Here is an 18,997-nt window from a genome sequence, read left to right as displayed (position 1 = left end):
TACTAGAACTAACATAGAAATAGACTAACAACAACATAACCCAACAAACCCCGAAACACTCTAAACAAACACCCCTCTTAAATAACAACATAACCCAACAAACGCCGAAACACTCTAAACAAACACACTCCCTGCCACATCCTGACCAAACTACAATAACAAATAATCCCTTATACTGGTCAGGACGTGACAGTCATTGTACGCTGATGATTCATGTTTTCTTTTAAAACCACAATTAGAATCTCACCACGGCCTCATAGAGGATCTAGATACTTTTGCTATCCTATCTGGATTAAAACCAAATTATGATGTGTACTATATTACGTATTGGATCACTAAGAAATGCACATTTTACATTACTATGTAGTTTACCAATTCAATGGCCTGACGGAGTTGTGGACATACAATACCCAAAATAATTCAATTATCTAACTCCAATACATTTTTATAGAAAGTTAGCAAAAATAGATAAGATTTTATACCTGTCTATTTGTGGAAAAATCACCCTGATTAACTCTTTAGTAATATCACAGTTGACCTATTTGCTTATTGTTTTGCCTACACCTAGTGACCTGCTTTTTAAATGATATGAACAAAAAATATTCAATTTTATTTGGAATGGCAAGCCAGACAAAATTAAAAGGTCCTACTTATATAACGAATATGAATTCGGAGGGCAGAAATGATTAAATATTAAATCATTAGACCTCTCACTAAAGGTATCAGTCATACAAAAGTTATACTTAAAACCAAACTGGTTCTCTAGTAAATTGGTAGGAATGTCTCATTCTATATTCAAGAATGGGCTTTTCCCCTTTATTCAGATTACACCTGCCCACTTTCGGTTGTTTGAAAAAGAAATAATCTCTAAAAATATCTTAATTTTTTAAACAAGCCTTAGAAAGTTGGTTGCAATTTCAGTTTAATCCACCTGAAAAGACAGAACAAATAATACAACAAATATTGTGGTTAAACTCAAATATACTAATTCATAATAAAACATATTTTTTTGAAGAAATGTTTAAAAAAGGTACAATTTTAGTGAATGATATCATAAATAGGACTGCTGGAGTTATGTCACACATGCAACTAACACAGACATATGGAAATGTCTGCTCAACCCAAAATTACAACCAAATAATTGCAGCATTACCACAAAAATGTAAGAGGCAAGTAGAAGGGGAAAAAAGTAAGGAACTTGTATGTCGACCCTGTATTAAAGACAATAAATGGTTAAAGAAAAGTGTGATGAATAAAAACATATACCAATTTCATTTAAGGACCAAAAATCTGACAGTTGTGCCATATAAATTGCAAAATAGTTGGGAAGAGATTTTCAATGTACCCATTCCATGGCACATGGTTTATGAATTGATACGCAAAACAACGCTGGATTCAACACTTCACAGTTTTCAATTGAAATTACTATACAAAATTCTTGCAACTAATAGAATGTTATATATATGGGGAATACAATCTTCCCAGCTGTGCAGATTCTGCTGTGAGGAGGCAGAGTCATTAGATCATTTATTTTTGTACTGTCCATATGTAGCTCGTTTTTGGTCACAGGTCCAGGAATGGCTGAAGAATTGCAACATTTGCCTAGAACTAACGCTGCAGATAGCAATACTGGGTGATTTGAAAAGCCATACTCAATCAATCAATAATATAATAATTATTTTAGCAAAAATGTTTATATTTAATTTACAATCTGTAGAAGGTATGAGAACAGAAAGGTTCAGTACTTTTGTGAAGCATCACATCACAGTTGAATAATATATGGCACATAGAAATCCAAAGTGGATGGTGTTGAGAGCTAGATGGGAGGGGTTGAATGGAGCTGAAGGGTGGGACTAATAACAAGTTAACCAATGTAAAACATACGGGGTCTGTAAAACGTATATAGGTTCAGAAATGTTGTGAAATAGCACAGTTACAAATAGAAATCAAACTGGATGGACATCAGAAATAGAGGAAGGACTAAAAACAAACAAAATATTACTATTGTAAAATAGATTGTGTCTGTAAAATGTGTATAGTATGTATAAACTGAAGGTAGAAGCCTAAGTGTTATTGTTTATTAGTTTACTCCAATTGGGGAAAGGGTGGTGGGGTTTGCAGGAAATAATAAAGGTATATTATAAAAAAGTATCTATATCTATATAGGTATGTGTATTTATATATGTGTATATGTTTGCATATGTGTATGTATATGGATATATATATTTAGCTAAAAAAGCTATGTGGGATTGGAAATGATGCAGACAATTACATTGTCGGAAGCAACGTTATTTACGCAATATTAAGCTGATCCACCCCTTAAAAGAAATACAAAAGAAATACAAATGTTGTCCCGTGTGGCTCAGTTGGTAGAGCATGGTGTTTGCAACGCCAGGGTTGTTGGTTCAATTCCCACGGGGGACCAGTACGGGGAAAAAAATTATGAAATGTATGCATTCACTACTGTAAGTTGCTCTGGATAAGACTGTCTGCTCTATGACTAAAATGTAAAAAAAGGTAGGGTTGAAGTGACTATGCATAGATAATAAACAGTGAGTTGTAGCAGTGTACAAAACAAATGAAGGGAGGGAACGGTGTCAATGTAAATAGTCCGGCTTCTTTTTGATGAATTGTTCAGCAGTCTTATGGCTTGGGGGTAGAAGCTGTTCAGCAGTCTTATGGCTTGGGGGTAGAAGCTGTTCAGCAGTCTTATGGCTTGGGGGTAGAAGCTGTTCAGCAGTCTGATGGCTTGGGGGTAGAAGCTGTTCAGGAGTCTTATGGCTTGGGGGTAGAAGCTGTTCAGCAGTCTTATGGCTTGGGGGTAGAAGCTGTTCAGCAGTCTTATGGCTTGGGTTAGAAGCTGTTCAGCAGTCTTATGGCTTGGAGGTAGAAGCTGTTCAGCAGTCTTATGGTGTGGGGGTAGAAGCTGTTCAGCAGTCTTATGGCTTGGGGGTAGAAGCTGTTCAGCAGTCTTATGGCTTGGGGGTAGAAGCTTTTCAGCAGTCTTATGGCTTGGGGGTAGAAGCTGTTAAGGAGCCAAATCTTTTCAGTCTCCTGAGGGGGAAAAGGTTTTGTCCTGCCCTCTTCATCTCCCGTCTGGTTTCACATTTCTTTAGGCTGTAGTGACAGGTGTCTTTCTCACTGGATGTCAGGTGGAAGAAGACCGATGGCACGTAGTCTGGGCTCAGTCGATTAACACTTTTCCATGTGAAAAGATTCAGTAGTTAGCATCAGCTAAAGTTATCTGCTTCATGTTATTCTCGTAGTAATTCGTATGGAGTAAGTTTAATAGTTGAAAGACTGACCACTCTTGCAATAGAGATAGATTAGAAGGTTATTTCATTAAAATGCTAATATCTGGTAGATAAACATATAAGTGTAACCGATGTGAAATGGCTAGTTAGTTAGCGGTGGTGCGCGCTAATAGCGTTTCAATCAGTGACGTCACTCGCTCTGAGACTTGAAGTAGGGTTTCCCCTTGCGTTGCAAGGGCCGCGGCTTTTGTGGCGCAATGGGTAACGATGCTTCGTGGGGTGTCAGTTGTTGATGTGTGCAAGGGTCCCTGGTTTGAGCCCAGGTTGGGGCGAAGAGAGGGACGGAACCTACACTGTTACATACGGATGGCCCTGATTTTGGCTGTAGCCAGTGTGATGCTTTTGTCATCCTTCCCTAAGCCTTCCTTCATTCCCTCTCAGAGCCGCTCATCATGTAAAGATGGATAGCTAGCTAGCTAACATTAGTTAAGTAATCAAAAATTAATTGTGGCCTGATGATGACAGTATCAAGGCTGAACAAGTTGAATTTACTCAAGTTGATGATTTACAATGTACTGCATAGCTATGTAGCAAACTGTGACAAGGCCTACCAGACACGAAATGCGCACTGTAAAACCGAGAGTCCTCCGTGGGCGTCCATTCATCCCTTCGTAAGGCAGCCAGCCACCTTTACCGATGTTCTAAATCAGTGGGGATGCGATGGAAGTTAAACCCTTTCCATTCGGGCCACGATTTTCAGAGGCGACAGCACAACATATTACAGGCATGTTGGCTAATTCAGAGATTTAGATACTAGTTTTAATTTAATTTCAATGGAGCGATGTTAATGAGTTGGGCTACGCTATTGAACTGCACAGCGAGCATCACTGCCTATGACGTCAGTTGTATCCATGAACATCTTAGTTAAATGCAGTGACTGTAAGTCACTCTGACCCATACCTTAGTTAAATGCGGTGATTGTAAGTCACTCTGACTTATATCTTAGTTAAATGCAGTGGCTGTAAGTCACTCTGACCTATACCTTAGTTAAATAAAGTGGCTATAAGTCTCTCTGACCTATACCTTAGTTAAATTCAGTGGCTATAAGTCACTCTGACCTATACCTTGGTTAAATGCGGTGATTGTAAGTCACTCTGACCTATACCTTAGTTAAATGCGGTGATTGTAAGTCACTCTGACCTATACCTTCGTTAAATAAAGTGGCTGTAAGTCACTCTGACTTATATCTTAATTAAATGCAGTAACTATAAGTCACTCTGACCTATACCTTAGTTAAATGCAGTGACTGTAAGTCACTCTGACCTATACCTTAGTTAAATGCAGTGGCTGTAAGTCACTCTGACCTATACCTTAGTTAAATAAAGTGGCTATAAGTCTCTCTGACCTATACCTTAGTTAAATTCAGTGGCTATAAGTCACTCTGACCTATACCTTAGTTAAATAAAGTGGCTATAAGATACTCTGACCTATACCTTAGTTAAATGTGGTGACTGTAAATTGCTCTGGATAAGCCCTAAATATAATTTAAATGTCAGAACATTAAAACATGAAACCCAAAGCACTAAAATGTACAGACAGTACGAGCAGAAATTTGATATATATGTAAATGTGACTGTTGAGGCATATTTGGCTGTGATTTTCCATATGGTTTTCTCGAGTTGATGATGCTAGTGTATTTTTAAGATATATCAGCTGACTACTTACGTCACCTACTAACAAAACAGAGAGATGTTTAATTGGCTATTATGGCTCAAATTATTGCAAAGGCAAATGAGCGGGAGAGAGAGAGAGAGAGAGTGATAGAGAAAGAAAGAGAAGGAGAGGGAGAGAGATAGGGAGGGAGGTGAGAGAGAGTAATGAGAGAGTAGAGAGAGAGCGAGAGAGAGAGAGAGAGAGAGCGAGCAAAGGACTGGCTGAGAGTGATAAGAGTGTGTAGGCTGGAGGCAGAATGACAGCAGATTAATACTTTCCTCTCCTATCCTTCCCACTGGTTGAATCAACGTTGTTTCCACGTCATTTCAATTAAATTACCGTATACCAACGTTGAACGCACATTGAATTGACGTCTCCACCCAGTGTTTTTCCTCTTCCTGTATCAACTGGAATATTCCATTCCACTTTTCCTTAACTCCAGCTTCACTGGATGTGGCTCTCTGTGTTGGTCAATATACAGCAAATGATTTGGAAAGCATATTGGAATCATAAAACAACAACCATCTGGCAGTATATTCTAAAGACCCACATGTAGGCTACAGTAAAACTCTTTTAGTAGATAATTTACCAACACAGATGTTTACTGGTTGTTAACTTGTTGTTTACTTGTTTTTCTTGAAGTATGATACCGATGGTTTTAAACCGGCTTCTCATCTGACACCTCAGATTAACAAGGTAAAGTAGATAGTGTATATTGATCTGCTTATCCCTGAAAGTGTTTGAAATGTCAGCAAATCTATATCTGTAGGGTAAGTAATGACTGACCTTAGTTCAGATATCCCTGGTCCCATTACTGACCGTAGATCAGATTTCCCTGGTCCCATTACTGACCTTAGATCAGATATCCCTGGTCCCATTACTGACCATAGATCAGATATCCCTGGTCCCATTACTGACCATAGATCAGATATCCCTGGTCCCATTACTGACCATAGATCAGATTTCCCTGGTCCCATTACTGACTGTAGATCAGATTTCCCTGGTCCCATTACTATCCGTATATCAGATATCCCTGGTCCCATTACTGACCGTAGATCAGATATCCCTGGTCCCATTACCGACCGCAGATCAGATATCCCTGGTCCCATTACTGACCGTAGATCAGATTTCCCTGGTCCCATTACTGACCGCAGATCAGATATCCCTGGTCCCATTACTGACCGCAGATCAGATATCCCTGGTCCCATTACTGACTGTAGATCAGATTTCCCTGGTCCCATTACTGACTGTAGATCAGATTTCCCTGGTCCCATTACTGACTGTAGATCAGATTTCCTTGGTCCCATTACTGACCGTAGATCAGATTTCCCTGGTCCCATTACTGACTGTAGATCAGATTTCCCTGGTCCCATTACTGACCGTAGATCAGATATCCCTGGTCCCATTACTGACCGTAGATCAGATTTCCCTGGTCCCATTACTGACCGTAGATCAGATTTCCCTGGTCCCATTACTGACTGTAGATCAGATTTCCCTGGTCCCATTACTGACTGTAGATCAGATTTCCCTGGTCCCATTACTGACCGTAGATCAGATTTCCCTGGTCCCATTACTGACTGTAGATCAGATTTCCCTGGTCCCATTACTGACCGTAGATCAGATATCCCTGGTCCCATTACTGACCGTAGATCAGATTTCCCTGGTCCCATTACTGACCGCAGATCAGATATCCCTGGTCCCATTACTGCAGTTTGAGAATTGGGGACTATAAGGTAACATCTGCAGTTTTGTCAAATGTTATTGACATAGTCTTGACCTGTTCAATGTTCTCTACCTACAGTATATTGTACTGTAAATACCCAAACTCATGTTTTTAAGTTCAAAATAATACTTGATAATAATTGATGAAACCATTCAAACCGATGAGGGTTAGGAACTTTAAACCCAATAATCATATTTCTGCAGATAAAACCCATCTCTATTTATCATTCACTCCTACAGCAATGTTCCTAACTGAGACATTGGCAAATGTGGAGCATGTCAATCACCTTAAACAAATAGATTATCTGCATGTGTGTGTTTTTTATGTGTGTGTGTGTGTGTAAGTGTGTGTAAGTGTGTGTGTGTGTGCGTTTATATCAGAACAGTGGCATTTCCAAGACTCATGATAGGTGCGTTTGTGTGTGTGTGTGCGTGCGTTAGTGACGTCCTTGCGGTTATATCTGCTGGGCGGACGGGTTTAAGTTCATGAAATATTGTGTAGATGAACGACGGGTGGGTGGCGAGCGGGTTGAACAAAGAGAAAACAATGCTTTAAAATCCATTAATGTGTAATTCTTGTGCAATTTATACAGTATATATATATATATATATATATATATATATATATATATATATATATAAAGGCTACTTCATTATTTGTTTCTACCATTAGTGCGTAGCCTAAGCCTAGCTATAGGGCCTAAGTGCAGAGTGCCAAATACACGCCAACTGCCAAATGCTTTTTGGAACTTGGGAAGAAAAATGTAACATCAATCCATTAACATTTACATTTACATTTACGTCATTTAGCAGATGCTCTTATCCAGAGCGACTTACAAATTGGGGCATTCACCTTATGATATCCAGTGGAACAACCACTTTACAATAGTACATCTATATATTTTTTGGGGGGGGAGGGTAGGGGGGGGGAGGGTTAGAAGGATTACTTAATCCTATCCCAGGTATTCCTTAAAGAGGTGGGGTTTCAGGTGTCTCCGGAAGGTGGTGATTGACTCCGCTGTCCTGGCGTCGTGAGGGAGCTTGTTCCACCATTGGGGTGCCAGAGCAGCGAACAGTTTTGACTGGGCTGAGCGGGAACTGTGCTTCCGCAGAGGTAGGGAGGCGAGCAGGCCAGAGGTGGATGAACGCAGTGCCCTTCTTTGGGTGTAGGGACTGATCAGAGTCTGAAGGTACGGAGGTGCCGTTCCCCTCACAGCTCCGTAGGGAAGCACCATGGTCTTGTAGCAGATGCGAGCTTCAACTGGAAGCCAGTGGAGTGTGTGGAGGAGCGGGGTGACGTGAGAGAACTTGGGAAGGTTGAACACCAGACGGGCTGCGGCGTTCTGGATGAGTTGTAGGGGTTTAATGGCACAGGCAGGGAGCCCAGCCAACAGCGAGTTGCAGTAATCCAGACGGGATTAGGTAAGGTAAAAAGGACAATGTTGGACTTTAATTCAATTAGAGAAAAAAAAAACTGAAATGGAGAGTTGAAAATAAAGAGTTGGGAGGCCCAGGGAGAGTCAGAACAGTCTAATGTTTGAGAAAGAGTTGGTTGTGAGAGAGGTCCATCTGACAATAACAGGCTCCTGAACAGCTTCTATCCCCAAGCCATAAGACTGCTAAATAGTTAACAAAATGGCTATCTGAGTTGACCCTTGTATTTTATTTATATTTTTGCACTGTCTTCATGCACACTCGCAGGACTGTAAACACCAGTGGCGGTCGGTGCCTTTTATGATGAGGGAAGACAATTATTTGTTTTATGAGCATGGCTTTAATTCTATTACATCATATTGGATGACTGTCATTCATATTCCATTCAACCAGGCCAATGTAACAGCGAAAGGTTTAGGCTACAACATAGGTGCACAGGTCGAAAGAACAATTTTAGTAGTCAAAGTGACAGACAGTGACACATTCAATACTGCCTTGCACACTCTAGCTGATCTAGGGTGTAGTTATTAGTCCAGCAGTTGCTATTGGACAAATTCAGGTATGTTTATGCCCATTTCATTATGTTTGCTTCCGTTTAAGAAATGTCTTCCAACAGAATCGAATGAATACACCCTTAATCACACACAAACACAGTTCACTTTCATAGCAGCCTCATACAAACAGCATGATCAAGTTCTTCTCGCATCTATGCTCACCTCCTCTCACCTTTTCCGATCACTTGTGGACTTCAGTGCACAACACATCAGCTGTCTCTGACTAGGTGAAAAAACCTTTCAAGCCAAGCCTTCATATAACCGCTAACTGCTACACACAGCCTTCATCGTTGTCACCATATTAGCTAACGTCATCATCAACACAGCTACTAGAAGTAACGCATTAGTAAACCTGCTACAATCACTCAGTACAGTGTAAGCAGTTTAGCAAGCAGTTTAGCAGTCAGCAAGCAGTTTATAAATTAATTAAAACCAAAAGCTTACCTTGACTTGGAAGAGTTCCAGTGTTGGATAGCCATGGCCAGCTAGCTAACATAGCATCTCACTCTGTTTGAGCCGTGTGTTTGAGTAGGCTAAACTAGCTAGCTGCATTCGCTAGCTAAGTAAGTGAAAGTGAAAAGAATACTACAAAATCTCTCTCTCACTCTCTCTCTCTCTCTCTCTCTTCTTCTCTCACTCTCTCTCTCTCTCTCTCTCTCTCTCTCTCCACCTTACTTTTTGAAGAAATTATTTAATTGTCTTTCTGTTCGAGTCAACTACTCACCACATGCTATGCACTGCGGTGCTAGCTAGCTGTAGCCTATGCTTTCAGTACTAGATTATTTCTCTGATCCTATGATTGGGTGGACAACATGTCAGTTCATGCTGCAAGAGCTCTGATAGGTTGGAGGACGTTCTCTAGAAGTTGTCATAACTACTGTGTAAGTCTATGGAAAGGGGTGAGAACCATGAGCCTCCTAGGTTTTGTATTTAAGTCAATGTACCCAGAGGAGGACGGAAGCTAGCTGACCTCCGGCTACACCATGGTGCTACCCTACAGAGTGTTGCCATGCTACTGTAGATCTTCATTGCAAAATAGTGTGTTTTAACCAATTATTTGGTTACATGTGAATATATTTAGTAAAGTTTTATCTAAAAAGGATAATTGAATATAACTTTTTTAATGTTTCACTTTCTACATTTTCCTGAAACTCACAGAGGAGGATGGTCCTCCCCTTCCTCCTCTGAGGATCCTCCACTGCTACACACGCACACACACTGACACTCCAACACACTCTCACACACTCTCTCCCTCACACACACACACACACACACACACACACACACACACTCACCGTATACACTGCTCCTACTCTGTTTAACATATATCCTAATACCTAGTCACCTTACCCGTATACATATCTACCTCCATCACTCCAGTATCCCTGCACATTGTTAATATGGAACTGACCCTGTATATAGTATGGTTACCCTTATAGATATCTATTGTACCTCCATCACTTCAGTACCCCTATACATTGTAAATATGGTATTGGAACTGACCCTGTATATAGTATGCTTACTTCTCGTGTTATTTCATTTTTTTCTCTTCTGTTTTTGTTCTACCTTATGTTATTTTTGGTACTACAGTACATTGATATTGATTACTGCATTGTTGGATATAGAGCTTGCAAGAAAGGTAGTTCACTGTACTTGCGAAATTGATATTAAATCAAATTTGACAGTCACTTTTTCTATTTAACCCTTATTTTGCCAGGTAAGTTGACTGAGAACACATTCTCATTTACAGCAACGACCTGGGGAATAGTTACAGGAGAGAGGAGGGGGGATGAATGACGAAATTGGAAGCTGGGGATGATTAGGTGACCGTCATGGCGTGAAGGGCAGATTGGGAATTTAGCCAGGACACCGGCCTTAATACCCTTATTCTTACGATAAGTGCCATTGGATCTTCAGCAAAGACGGGGAGAAAATGCAATAAATTATTTTAAAATGACATCAGTTTGACCGGTTTTCAGGAAATGAAAAGCTGTTAAAACAACCCAACATGCTTTTGATAAGATTTCAGTTCGAATTGGATGCATATTTTATGTGGTTGAAATAGGAAAGGAAAGGAAAGGAGGGGCTACCTAGTCAATTGTACAACTGAATGCCTTCAAATAATATTAGCTTTTATGACACTGATAAAGTCAGCACCTTTACAGATGGCCCCTAACTGTGGTTGAAATACTATCAGCTTTTATGATACTGATAAAGATAGCACCTTTACAGACGGTCCATAACCGCACATTCATTTCTTGCAGTAAATTTATAGACCAAATGTACATTTTGACTCTGGAACAGGAATGGAATGGAGAATTATGATTTCCTTCTTTCAGCATCTTGAGAAAAGCAGAGAGGAAAGAAGAAAGAGAAAACTTTACCGATGTCAAATAGATTGAAGCATTCATTCTATCAATTTATTACCTTATTCTGGTGAGCAAGGTTTTTTTTGGGGGAGGGGGGGGTGGGGGGGGGGGCAGCAGGTAGCCTAGTTAAATAAAGGATAAATAAAAAATAAAAGGTTTATTTATTCTTTATGGGCAACAAGTAATGACAGAAGAGAAGCTGCATGTACTGTATCTAATTATAGATTAACAAAATAGCCTACCAAAATGTCAGAAACCAGAAGCAGAAACATAGGCCTATGTAAAAAGGCCTGTCAAAAAATAGTTCTGTCATCTCTGACTGTACATTGCATTTTCTATGTTTGCGTGTTAGGGTCATTTGTAGGTCTCAGATTTCACTTTATCACTTATAGTCAGACGGTTGCGGATGGGTTGTTAGCATTTGCGAGCGGGTGCGGGTGAACAAACAGCTGACCCGCGCATCGTGTGTGTGTGCGCGCCTGTGTACTTTTATATTACAACTTTTATATTAGAACAGTGGAAGAATGGTGCCGGAGAAGATGGCTGCCATTTTACGAGCTCCAAACCAATTGTGCTGTTGTGTGTGTTTTTGTTGCGTCATTTGTAACTTATTTTGTACATAATGTTTCTGCCACTGTGTCTTATGAGTGAAAAGAGCTTCTCGATATAAGGACAGTGATTACTCACCCCTACTGGATAAAGATTTTTTTATTTAAGGAGTTGGATGCGAAGTGTCAACATTGAGACTGACAACATAGAGAGTGACATCATAGAGAGTGTCAACATAGAGAGTGTCAACATAGAGAGTGTCAACATAGCGAGTGACATCATAGAGAGTGACAACATAGAGAGTGTCAACATAGAGACTGACAACATAGAGAGTGACATCATAGAGAGTGTCAACATAGAGAGTGACATCATAGAGAGTGACAACATAGAGAGTGTCAACATAGAGACTGACAACATAGAGAGTGACATCATAGAGAGTGTCAACATAGAGAGTTTCAACATAGAGAGTGACATCATAGAGAGTGTCAACATAGAGAGTGTCAACATAGAGAGTGACATCATAGAGAGTGTCAACATGGAGAGTGACATCATAGAGAGTGTCAACATAGAGAGTGTCAACATAGAGAGTGACATCATAGAGAGTGTCAACATAGAGAGTGTCAACATAGAGAGTGACAACATAGAGAGTGTCAACATAGAGAGTGACATCATAGAGAGTGTCAACATAGAGAGTGTCAACATAGAGAGTGACATCATAGAGAGTGACATCATAGAGAGTGTCAACATAGAGATGTCAACATAGAGAGTGTCAACATAGTTGACATCATAGAGAGTGACATCATAGAGAGTGACATCATAGAGAGTGTCAACATAGAGAGTGTCATCATAGAGAGTGACATCATAGAGAGTGACATCATAGAGAGTGACATCATAGAGATTTACTTCAGACACCGGACAAGGCCCAAATGCCTGTCATTTGAATGAAGAAGTGACAGAGATTTAAGAGTTACTCATAAACAAACGTACAGTCAATTAAACAATAGAGAAATCTATGTACAATGTGTGCAAATGTAGAAGAGTAGGGAGGTAAGTCAATAAATAGGCCATAGAGGCGAAATAATTACAATTTAGCATTAACACTGGAGTGATAGATGTGCATATGATGATGTGCAAGTGGAGATACTGGGGTGCAGAAGAGCAAGAGGACAAATAACAATATGGGGATGAGGTAGTTGGGTGTTCTATTTACAGATTGGCTGTGTACAGGTGCAGTGATCGGTAAGCTGCTCTGACAGCTGATGCTTAAAGTTAGAGAGGGAGATATAAGACTCCAGCTTCAGTGATTTTTGCAATTCTTTCCAGTCATTGGCAGCAGAGAACTGGAAGGAAAGGCGGTCAAAGTAAGTGTTGGCTTTGGAGATGACCAGTGAAATATACCAGCTGGAGCGTGTGCTACGGGAGGGTGTTGTTATGGTGACCAGTGAGCTGAGATAAGGCGGGGCTTTACCTAGCAAAGACTTATAGATGACCTGGAGCCAGTGGGTTTGGCAACGAATATGTAGTGAGGGCCAGCCAACGAGAGCATACAGGTCGCAGTGGTGGGTAGTGGGTGGGTAGTGTATTGGACTTTGGTGACAAAACGGATAGTGTTGGAAGCTATTTTGTAAATGACATCGCCGAAGTCACGGATCGGTAGGATAGTCAGTTTTAAGAGGGTATGTATGGCAGCATGAGTGAAGGAGGCTTTGTTGAGAAATAGGAAGCCAATTCTAGATTTAATTTTGGATTGAAGATGATTGATGAGAGTCTGGAAGGAGAGTTTACAGTCTAACCAGACACCCATAGAGAGTGACATCAGAGAGAGTGTAGTCATAGAGAGGGACATCATAGGGAGTGACATCATAGAGAATGTCATCATTGTGGCATCATAGAGAGTGTCATCAAAGAGAGTCATAAAAACGTGTTTTTCAACCACTCCACAAATTTCTTGTTAACAAACTATAGTTTTGGCAAGTCGGTTAGGACATCTACTTTGTGAATGACACAAGTAATTTTTCCAACAACTGTTCACAGACAGATTATTTCACTTATAATTCACTGTATCACAATTCCAGTGGGTCAGAAGTTTACATACACTAAGTTGACTGTGCCTTTAAACAGCTTGGAAAATTCCAGAAAATGATGTCAGAGCTTTAGAAGCTTCTGATAGGCTAATTGACATAATTTGAGTCATTTGGAGGTGCACCTGTGGATGTTTTTCAAGGCTTACCTTTGAACTCAGTGCCTCTTTGCTTGACATCATGGGAAAATCAGAAGAAATCAGCCAAGACCTCAGAAAAACAATTGCGGACCTCCACAAGTCTGGTTCATCCTTCGGAGCAATTTCCAAATGCCTGAAGGTACCACGTTCATCTGTACAAACAATAGTACGCAAGTTTAAACACCATGGGACCACGCAGCCGTCATACCACTCAGGAAGGAGATGTGTTCTGTCTCCTAGAGATTAACATACTTTGGTGCGAAAAGTTCAAATCAGTCCCAGAACAACTGCAAAGGACCTTGTGAAGATGCTGGAGGAAACAGGTACAAAAGTATCTATATCCACAGTAAAACGAGTCCTAAACCGACATCACCTGAAAGGCCGCTCAGCAAAGAAGAAGCCACTGCTCCAAAACCGCCATAAAAACGCCAGACTACGTTTTTTTGGAGAAATATCCTCTGGTCTGATGAAACGAAAATAGAACCGTTTGGCCAAAATGACCATAGTTTTGTTTGAAGTAAAAAGTGGGAGGCTTGCAAGCCGAAGAACACCATCCCAAACGTGAAGCGTGGTTGTGGCAGCATCATGTTGTGAGGGTGCTTTGCTGCAGGAGGTACTGGTGCACTTCACAAAATAGATGACATCATGAGGGGGGGAAAATTATGTGGATATATTGAAGCAACATCAGTCAGGAAGTTAAAGCTTGGTCGCAAATGGGTCTTTCAAATGGACAATGACCCGAAGCATACTTCCAAAGTTGTGGCAAAATGGCTTAATGACAATAAAGTCAAAGTATTGGAGTGGCCATCACAAAGCCCTGATCTCAATCCTATAGAACATTTGTGGGCAGAACTGAAAAAGGGTGTGCGAGCAAGGAGGCCTACAAACCAGGAGGAATGGGCCAAAATTCACCCAACTTATTGTGGGAAGCTTGTGGAAGGCTACCCGAAACGTTTGACCAAAGTTAAACAATTTAAAGGCAATGCTACCAAATACTAATTGAGTGTATGTAAACTTCTGACCCACTGGGAATGTAATGAAAGAAATAAAAGCTGAAATAAATAATTCTCTCTTCTATTTTTCTGACATTTCACATTATTAAAATTAAGTGGTGATCCTAACTGACCTAAGACAGGGATTTTTACTAGGATTAAATGTCAGGAATTGTTAAAAACGGAGTTTAAATGTATTTGGCTAAGGTGTTTGTAAACTTCTGACTTCAACTGTATCTCTCCTCATTTTAAAGATGTCAGAATGCAGGACAGGCAGATTCAGGACTTTATGGCTTAGTCTCTAAACCCCAGCATGCCTCCAAAATGGCACCCCAGTCACTACATAGGGCAGTACTTTCGACCAGGGTATTTAAGACTCTGGTCAAACATAGTGCACTGCACGTATAGGGAATAGGTTGCTATTTGGGATGCACACCCGTGTCAAAATATTCCAGACGATTACATTTTAAAAAAGGTGAACAAAGGGGCTATAATAATATCTTAATACTTATTCATTGTAATTAAACTATGGACATCTTGCTCAGGTCAAACTCTCAGAGGTGACATCACTTCAAAAAAGGTGTTGAATAATTTAAAATGTAGCAGCATAGCACCCTTTCATCCTGTTCTATTTCATACAGTGTTCCATGTTAGTGATTGATTTAGTGACGGACTTTCCCTCTTGGTTAGAAATAATAATAATAAATGAAATCCGTCCAGTGACCACCTCGACTGTTTCACACATTAGCTACAACAGTGGAATGTGTCGAAAAACACTAGCAATCTCGGCACTCAGAACTAAATCGCCTGCGACCGAGTCTTGTCATACGAGTTGATGTTAAGGTTATCTCTTGTGGACAGATGTTATCAGTAAATGGTAGTGACAGCTGTCAACAAACTGTGGGATGTGACGACTAACGAGGAACTTTGTTCTTGTACGCTGATTTTTCGTTACTGATAATTTTGACAAATCACAATTTTGCAGGTGATCACATCTTTCGAGGGGATATTTGGCACATAGACTTGTCCGAAACTGTCTGGAAGTTTCCTTTTAGTGGTGAAGACTTGGCTAGGCTGATACTGTCTGGAAGTTTCCTTTTAGAGGTGAAGACTTGGCTAGGCTGATACTGTCTGGAAGTTTCCTTTTAGAGGTGAAGAATTGGCTAGTCTGAAGCTGGCTGAAGGTTTCCTTTAGAGATGAAGACTTGGCTAGTCTAAAAATGGCTGAAAGTTTCCTTTTTGACGAGTGGAAACTTGGCTAGTCTGAAAATGGCTGAACGTTTCCTTTTTGAAGAGTGGAAACTTGGCTAGCCTGAAAATGGCTGAAAGTTTCCTTTTAGAAGAGTGGAAACTTGGCTAGCCTGAAAATGGCTGAACGTTTCCTTTTTGAAGAGTGAAGAATTGGCTAATCTTGTTAGTACATTTTCTAACACGTCTCCCCCCCCGGAACTTAATCGAGAATCTGAAGCAATTTCATTCAATTTTAGGTCTGGGTGTCCGAGATTAATCTTAAGGCTATCACGAGAGACTTAACACTAGTAAAGCTGTTTAGAGTTTTCCAATCTTCTATAACATAGTAAGTATCTAATTTTCAATGCAAAACAGGGCACTTGTAATCACCTGTATATGGAGGTGATTTCACAATATGGAGAGATGTGCTGTTGAGATCTGTGTTAGATTGTCTGATGTTCCCACCAATGTTGATGGTTTATGTGCTGAGCTCCTCTCCATAATGAGCTTGGCATGAAGGAGGTGGAGCCGGTCGGATGGAGAGAGTGAGTGGGAAGAATGTAGGGATGACTGGATGGAGGGTGAGATGTGATATAAGAATGAGAGAGAGAGAGAGAGAGAGAGAGTGAGAGAGAGAGAGAGGTGACAGAAAGGGAGAGAGAGAGAGAGAAAGAGAGGTGACAGAAAGGGAGAGATGGAGGAGGAGATGTGGAGAATGGAGGAAAATAAGTCTGTTTTTTTCTTTATCTGCATGAGGATGACTTTCAGTCGGTAAATTAGGTTATTCTGAGTTTGTCTTTTGTTGTGGTGCTGGAATGCCTGACCTTGTCCCGTCAGCCATCCTGCCGAATGTGTCATAGGAAAGTTTGAAGTTTTTTTCTTCCTTCTCCTAGTCCCCAGGTGACAGTCAGTCAGCCAGACTCCAGGTATCAATCAGCCAGACCCCAGGTGACAGCAAGCCAGCCAGACCCCAGGTCAGTCAGACAGTTTCCGCAGTGGTGACAGTCAGAGTTGGAGAGGGACAGTTATCTGTGGGTTTGTTAGGGAAAATACAAGTCATGAGTGTTTTTTAAAACACAAGAGTCGTGAGTCATGCTTTACTAGAAGAAAATCTGCCTGTCCACGGATATGTCTAGGCCCTAGTTAGCTTTAACGGTTAAAGTCTAACACACCAGTAGGGATTGTCAAACATTTGCTTGCCGACAGTACTTAGCACCTCTGAACAGTGTCGGCAGTCAATCTCTTTTGTGTTCACACAGCAAAGACCTTGGAAGTCGTCAGCCACTCAGCCTTGTTAAAATTCTTCAAACCAGAACTGTACACAGTTTAGTAGATGCTATAGCGGGTGCAGCGAAATGCTCATGTTACTAACTCCTAATGATGCAGTAAAATGTCAAACAATTCTAATGTAAGCAATACAAAAATACAAAAAAATAACAAGAAATCAAGAATGGCGGAATGAATCTGATGAACATCCAATAGATCCAGGACGGATGTTTTTGTTTTTGTTCATCACCAGTTTATGCGTGTAATTGAAATATGAGGACATAGCACTTAATAATCACTTTTATGCTGCTTGATATCAAAACATAAAAGTAACTTCCATTACCATGTCCATTGGGTATTGAAGCCACCAACTTAAAAATATCCCGAGGAAATCATGAATATTTACAGAAAAATTGTACATTAAGACAGGAACATTTATGTATTTGTAAAGTGCTTGTGAAGTGTTTATTTGGAAAATATTTGCAGTTAGCCAGTTATGTAAAACTCTATGCATAAAGTTACAGTGATGATAGAGTCATCATTTTGAGGAACTAACAAAACAAAACAAAACAAAACAAAACTATAACATATCCTCCATATGTGTTTAACTGTGTTCCAGATTAAGAAAATGCAGTGGGCTAACAGAGAGACATAGATACACTTGTTTTGTTTTTTTAACAACTCCTTTTCATTGTTTTACTTCTGTGTTTGTATGTGTCTTGTATGTTGTAACGAGGTACATGTCCCCCCTGTCCACTAAGCTATCTCCCTCCATCGTGTGTTCCAGATTGAAGACATGCAGTGGCCTAATGGACAGACAGAGATTCCCAGCTCTGTGTGTAGTCTGCCCTGCAGGACAGGAGAGCGGAAGAAGGCAGTGAAAGGCATGTCCTGCTGCTGGCACTGTGAGCCCTGTGATGGCTACCAGTATCAATATGATGCAACATCCTGCAAGCTGTGCTCCTACAACATGAGGCCCAACCCCAACAGGTGACAGTCAGGAACACTATAAAAAAAATAAGTCAAGGGTTGCAAAATTCCTGAAACTTTCCCAACATTTCCAAGTTTTCGGGATTTGGGGATTTCTGGAAAACTCGGGAATATTGTAAACGTTTCATGAATTTTGCAACCCTAAATAAGTCTGTAAAATGTTTGTGTCTTCCTTGATAGTATGATGTTTTACAGTGCAGTACAGCACTGCTTTTCTTCTTGTTGTCTGTAGGTGTTTTTTGAGAATTGTCAAATAAACTTTCTTAAAGGAGAAGTTTACTCAAAATCCAGAAACTCCCATACAGCTGAGTTTTCCCTTGCCACATATCACTCCCTGTAGCGCTGCACTGAAACAGCTGCCATGCTGGGTGCAGGCTTCATTGCTCTGTTGCTAGTGAATTCATGGTTCAGAAATCTGCAAAGTGTGGACAAATTAGTTGTTTTATTGAAAGCAATTTTTTTTATTTATCTAAAGTACTGTACTATCGGGTTTGAGTGCTCAGTTGTTACCCATCTCACCTGCTGTGGTAGTCGGCTACATAAAATAATGACATACAATTATCGCAAATGTTTTAGGTGTAAAAGTACACGTTTCCTGACTCAAAAACGATAGTACTTTTGACAAAAATAGCTCATTACACCATACGCTTTCAATAAAACAACACATTTGTCCACGCTTCGTGGATTTCTGAATTCTGAATTC

The 18,997-nt window shown here is 40.3% G+C and overlaps 1 protein-coding gene across 1 annotated transcript in view; it reads left to right on the top strand.

Annotated features, from left to right (window-relative positions):
* The window catches only part of grm7 (glutamate metabotropic receptor 7), a 359,100-nt gene that overhangs the window by 272,399 nt on the left and 67,704 nt on the right, over positions 1-18,997 (top strand). Inside the window, exon 8 of the mRNA XM_045705724.1 lies at positions 18,092-18,294. Within this exon, the coding sequence (XP_045561680.1) occupies positions 18,092-18,294 (203 nt within the window). The remainder of the gene's footprint in view (positions 1-18,091; positions 18,295-18,997) is intronic.

Source organism: Salmo salar, chromosome ssa22 (genome assembly GCF_905237065.1).
Source record: "Salmo salar chromosome ssa22, Ssal_v3.1, whole genome shotgun sequence".
In the NCBI taxonomy this organism is placed as follows: domain Eukaryota; kingdom Metazoa; phylum Chordata; class Actinopteri; order Salmoniformes; family Salmonidae; genus Salmo; species Salmo salar.
Note: the sequence above shows the minus strand (reverse complement) of the source record. Positions and strands in the feature narration are given on the sequence as shown.